Genomic DNA, 6,000 nt, shown 5'->3' on the forward strand with positions numbered 1-6,000 from the left:
AAAAAAAGAAATCTTATGTTGTGGGACTTGTACAGCACTTTGGTAAACTTTGTTGTTTTTAAATGTGCTCTATAAATAAAGTGGATTGGATTAATTAATTAAGTAGCCCCTTGCCCTGCCTGGGTGCAGTGGGGCTGCTCTCACAGCCACCGACATGACATTACATAATTATGTTGCAACCTTCGTCTATCAAGCAAACAATTATATTATATTTAATTTAAAATCTATAATTTATAATTATATCAGACAATGCACCTACAAAAGCAGATGATTACGATTAAATTAGCCAACTTGGTAACACATTAGTCATAGCAGCATAGGCATAGCCTTATTAATGTTTTGTGTGGCGTCGCCGTCGTGTACAACGATACTTACGTTTTTTAGGTGATTTGGCAAAGTTGTTGTAGAGTTGTGATATGCCATTTTCTTCTGGCATATCTGGCACTCGGCTTTTTGGGCATTGTCTTTGCATATTTTAAAGTGTAACCACACGTCTGATGACTTCTTCGTCGACATGTCTGCTGCACATGTCCTTGTTGTTTTCAACACAGATAATCTCCACGTGCTTGTTCTAGAGAGGTGGAGTCGAGGCGCCGCTTACTTTCGTTTCATTGGAATGGAGGCGGGAAGGCGCCGCTTACTTTCGTTTCATTGGAATGGAGGCGCAAGATTTTGGAGGCAAAAAATTACAAATAAAATAATTTTAACTTCGATTTTTTTTTAATGTTCGAAGCTTGTGCCATCGAACGAAGCTTCGAAGCTTCAAAGTATTTAAGACAGCCCTAAAAACTTTTGAATGAAATGTGTTACATTCCATTCCTAGGGGGCTTTCACACTCAACATCGGGGTCGAATCAGCTCCGTGCCGTCCTCATTCCGAGTTCCGTGCCGAACTCCCCCCCCCCCCCCCCCTCTCCCCCCTCTAGTTTGTGTACACACTTCAGTCTTGGCGCGCTCTGGGTTTTGTTTACGGTTTTCGTTTTGAGCTTGTAAGCTTGCCGTAGTCGATGATGTCACGCTCGAAATGTAAACACAGGAAGTGTTAACACGGAGACTGGAGACTGGATTCTGATATAAAGAAACAAATAACTAATAAATATGAAGTTATATTTGAACATCTGTTGTCAAGCCTTGTCAATATAACCCACCCCCCTTTTCTCATGAATGGAACTCTGTTGTAGAGTCCGCTTTTGATTGTTTTGCAGGGTTAACAATAACGCTAAGCTAACGGCTAACGCTAGTTAGCTTAGCCTTTTACTAGTAACATTGCTCGCATCGATTATATTGAATGTCATTGATCTACTGGTCGACCACGGCCGACTGGTTGGGCACCACTGGTCTAATAGAAATAAATGCATTCGAACAAGAAAGTATAGTATACAGCAATGGCTAACGGCTAACGCTAGTTAGCTAGCCTGTTCAGAAGCTAACATTATCCCATCGCTTGTGGCAATTATATTGCATGTCATTGATCTACTGGTCGACCACGGCCGACTGGTTGGGCACCACTGGTCTAATAGAAATAAATGCATTCGAACAATGTATAGACATAGCAATGGCAAACAAAATTGCCAGGCCTAACCGCCCCCACTAGTGCGCACCTGAGACCACCTATTTCAGCGGTCCAGGTTCAGCGCCCCCGGGGACGAATCAGCGGGGGGCGGGGACGGGGGACAGCGTTCTCACTCAGACAGACACACCCTTTTCTGATGCGAGCCGGGTCTGATTCGACACAGAGCAGTGAGTGAGAAAGGGCCCCTAGAGGCAATTAGGCATTGTCTTTAGTCTGTGCGCAATCTGCGCATGCGAGGGAACATTTATGCGCATGCGCGGGAATCAGTGTGGCTATCCCCACTCCCCAGCCCTATAGTTTGGATCACCGATCGCTGCCTTTAAGGTGTAATGCGGAGCGGTAACATGTTAAGAGTATCCGGCCTAAACAGAACCGAGAGTAGAGTTACCGGCTCTAGCCATCCTGGGCCGTATCGTTTTACACACCAAAACACTGTGTTCCTTCTCCAGCCCATGTGGGTCACTAGTGATGGAGTGTGGAGAGGAAGATAACCGTTAGATGGGTCAGTGAAGTGTACTTCCTCCCTGTTGCGCCATAATGATCTATGGGGCCGTTCCCTCTTAGCCGATTGGTCTGCCAATCACTCCGGTGCGTTCAATGTAAAATGATACGAGTGCATTTAGTCATCTTCAAAAAAAAAAAAAGAAAAAAAAAAAGGTAATTCAGCACAAATGCAGAGAATGAGGGAAATTCCACCTCAGATTTGCCGACCTAATTAGACTCTTAAGTCACTTATTTCAGTCGACGACAGACCCAACCGCGTCACCTTCTACGCCACCGTCCTCTTCCTCATAATATTTCCAACACCATGCATCTTTTCCTGTTCAGTTTGGGGCAGTTTGTTACCATAGATACCACTGGATTTCTTCATGCTTGGAAAGGAACCTACTAAAAGCTAAACTACTGTATGAAGGGCTGAGGAACAACAAGGAAGTAAACAACTGCACAACAACAGCCTGAATTGTTGCTTCAGTTCACGTGGGGTTTTACTTGGAATTAAACAACCAAAAAGTGTTCCTCAATGGGTTACAAACATCATGCATGCCACCTTCCACACTGATTGCCATGGAAACTTGACCTCGTTCAATGTGGGCCTATAGAGGATTCACAGGCATCTCGGGCCTGCTTTATGTGCATTATGCACACCCCTAAGAGCTACCTGTCGGTGAACATTTAGACCAATAGTCCAATTAACCGTATGTCCAAGACCTAGAATCTCAAATATCAAGGTCAGGTTGTGTCGAATGACTTCACCCCCCCCCCCCCCCCCTCCACACACATGTCTGCATCTCTCACCTTGAACACCTCGGAGAAGAACCCCGAGCCGATCTTCTCGCAGATGAAGTCGTCTATGCGGGCCAGGCTGGACACAGCGCTGCGCAGTGCCCGGTACGAAGACGGCCTGATCCGGTTGGGTCCATGGACACTGTGGATGGGCGGCTCTGCTCCCATCTCCAACTCCGGTTCGACCCTCTCCATCTCGGTCAGCCCGGGAGGAGGAGGGGGTCGTGTGCGCAGTTTACAATCCAGCCCGACTACCGTCGTTAACGTGTCGTCCCATCACGTCCCGCTGGCCGCAGCGCGCGGCTCTCTGGAGAAACAAACGGAGGTAGAGCAGAGGGACACCAAATGTCAGACAGACCGGCTATAGGCCTAATCATTCCCGAGCCGTCAAAAAGTCCCCCGCGTGCAGCAAACCGTTCTTTCTCAAGTTCGGTTATTTCCCAGAAACTACGCAGCTGCTCTCCGTGCCGCATCCGGCAGGGTGCGCGGTTCACTGGACGCCGTCATGTCGCCGAGAAGCGGAGGTATAGTGCGCTCCTAATGCCCCGGTCCTAATGCCCCGGTCCTAATGCCCCGCTCCTAATGCCCCGGTCCTAATGCCCGGTCCTAATGCCCCGGTCCTAATGCAGCAGTTGCTCTCCCGTTTCCTCCGCTCTGTGCTCGCAGTGGAAGAAGGGCGGGCTCTCCGTCCTCCCGTTCCACCAATTCATGAATCCCCCCCGTTTCCAGTGTCCCGTGCGCGCAGAGCTGAGCCGCCGCTGCCGTACAGCTCCCTCGTTCTGTGCAGAGTCTGCAGCGGCCGGCAGCCTATAGTGCGAATGGGGGGATGACAGAAAAAATGTCGCTGTAAAATAGAACATGGTCTGATCTAGATTGCACCGGGTATTCGCCTGTCAGTATACACCATCAATTTCACAGAGCGACTCTTGTGCGCAATAATGTGATGGGTCATAATAATATGTAGGCTGCGAGATATGACCCGACCATCAGCCGTCACATTTCACACAAGTCAAGAGTCGCTCTGTGAAATCGATCCAAATAATCACATAGTCTGCTGCCAGACCGTTTGATCAACCCCAATCAATTGCGAATAGGCCTCATCATAAATAAGCAAATCGGCATGTCAGCAAATTGCCCGGTGTATTGCAGTCAACGGGGGGGGGGGGGGGGGGGGGGGGGGTCCTGCTGTGGCCCTGTGTTGATGTCATCTCTCTGGAGCCGCGTATCGTGACAGATCTCCCCACAGCTTGACTGCGGGTCATAAATATTGAATAGCTGAACTAAGCTCGAGTTTGTGGGTTCGTCTGTCCCTGATCGTGTCCCTCGGATAATAATAAACACATACTAGTCGTCTACCACCGAGCGGAGGCTTCTATGATTCCAGGGTGAGAAAAAAAAGAGCTGACAACACTTCTGCACCGCAGTATAGGAGGAACACATGCACGCGTGGATGTGATGATGACTCTTACCTGCCCTTCGTTGTCAAATAATAATCTCCACGCACGGTGCGCGCCCGGTGTCCGAGGCAGCCCTGATCGGGTATCGTGTGTCCGGTTACCGAGGCCTTTTATTTCACTAATTAATCAGCCTTGTCCTCCACCTCCCGCTCCCGCCGCTGCTGCTGCTGGACGCCGGTCACACCGGTGTCGTTTTACCTTCTCGTCCGCCGTCTCCGTTAGTAACCGCTGCTGCTCGGCTGCGGGGGAAGGAGGCAGAGCCGCGACTCTTGGAGGCAGCGCTTTATTATTGGAGGCGACGCGGGTGGGCGGGTCCCCACGTGACCACAGCGGAAATGCACCTGCGGGGGCGCTTCCATTGCCTGGTACACAACTCTCACCTACAGTAGGTAATGTACACAAGTACACAATGAACACACACACACACACACACACACACACACACACACACACACACACTCACTATGAATTGAAAATGGGGAACCCTGATGTAAACAAGACAAACGTCTTTCTCTGGTCTGCATCCCCTTAACAATTGTGTGTATTGAGCCGTACTGTATTGTACCCATTCATTCTGCAATCTGTTAAATAAAGTTTTCATTCATTCACACACACACAACACTCATGCGGCAACCGCTAAAACAACCACGTAAACAAAATGTCACTTTAAAAAATAGAAAGTCACTAGGAAGAAGGTAGTAGTGGAGGTGGTGTTCCACAAGGAAGCATACTAGGTCCGCTACTGTTCCTAATTTATGCAAATGACATGTCGTCAGCTTGTGACTGCAACTTGTTCCTGTTTGCGGACGACTCAGCCCTGCTGGTCTCTGACAAGAACAAGTTACAGGTTGAAAAAAGCTGAGAACTAGGCAAAATCTGCATATGGCTCGCTGATAACAAACTATCATTACACATGGGCAAAACAGAGTCCATTCTCTTCGGTTCAAATAACAAACTCAGCAAGACCGACGGCTTCTCAGTTACAGTGGATGACAATATTGTCACAAGGAAAGAAGATATTACCTACCTGGGTTCCATCCTAGAGGCAAATCTTTCCTGTGACAAAATGGCATCCAATGTAATAAAAAAAGTCAACCAACGAACTCGATTCTTGTACCGGATCTCCTCACTGGTAAACAAGAATACCCTGAAGACTCTAGCAGGAGCACTCATTCAAGGGTACTACGACTATGCTTGCACCTCATGGTACCAAAGCACCTCAAAGGCGCTAAAAACAAAATTACAAACATCTCAAAACAAACTGGTCAGACTACTGCTTGACCTTACTCCTAGAACCCACCTCACCCCTGCCCACTTTGACAACCTAGGATGGCTTAGAGTAGACGACAGAGTACAGCAACTTGCAATGGGCCTGGTCTACAAGATACACTACACGACCAAGGTACCCATGTACATGACAAAATACTTCCCAAAGGTCAGTGAATACCACGATCACAACACCAGAGGGAGCTCCACAAATCATGTTAAACCCAGATTCGGCTCAAACAAGGGACTAAACACGTTTCGCAATTATGCCACATCAATGTGGAACGCCCTACCCAAAGCTGTAAAGGAATGTGAATCACTACCCACTTTCAAAAACACTCTCAAAAAACACCTAAGGGAGACTGCAACTCGAAACTGGCCCCTGTAAATGTCCGAACACAACCCCCTCCAATGTACAGTA

At 48.2% G+C, this 6,000-nt stretch overlaps 1 protein-coding gene across 2 annotated transcripts in view; it reads right to left on the reverse strand.

The window, feature by feature from the left end:
- The window catches only part of tesk1b (testis associated actin remodelling kinase 1b), a 68,395-nt gene extending 63,893 nt beyond the window's left edge, over nucleotides 1-4,502 (reverse strand). The window contains exons 1-2 of one of the 2 annotated variants that reach the window (XM_084311775.1): nucleotides 4,326-4,502; nucleotides 2,869-3,163 (exon numbers count right to left, since the gene is read on the reverse strand). In XM_084311775.1, coding sequence (XP_084167901.1) covers nucleotides 2,869-3,051 — 183 coding nt within the window. In that variant the 5' untranslated portion in view covers nucleotides 3,052-3,163; nucleotides 4,326-4,502. Of the gene's footprint in view, nucleotides 1-2,868; nucleotides 3,664-4,325 lie in introns of both variants that reach the window. The other variant, XM_084311776.1, reaches the window with a different exon arrangement.
- Between the last annotated feature and the right edge of the window lie 1,498 nt (nucleotides 4,503-6,000).

Source organism: Notolepis coatsorum (assembly GCF_963971535.1).
Source record: "Notolepis coatsorum genome assembly, chromosome: 4".
Taxonomy (NCBI): Eukaryota; Metazoa; Chordata; class Actinopteri; order Aulopiformes; family Paralepididae; genus Notolepis; species Notolepis coatsorum.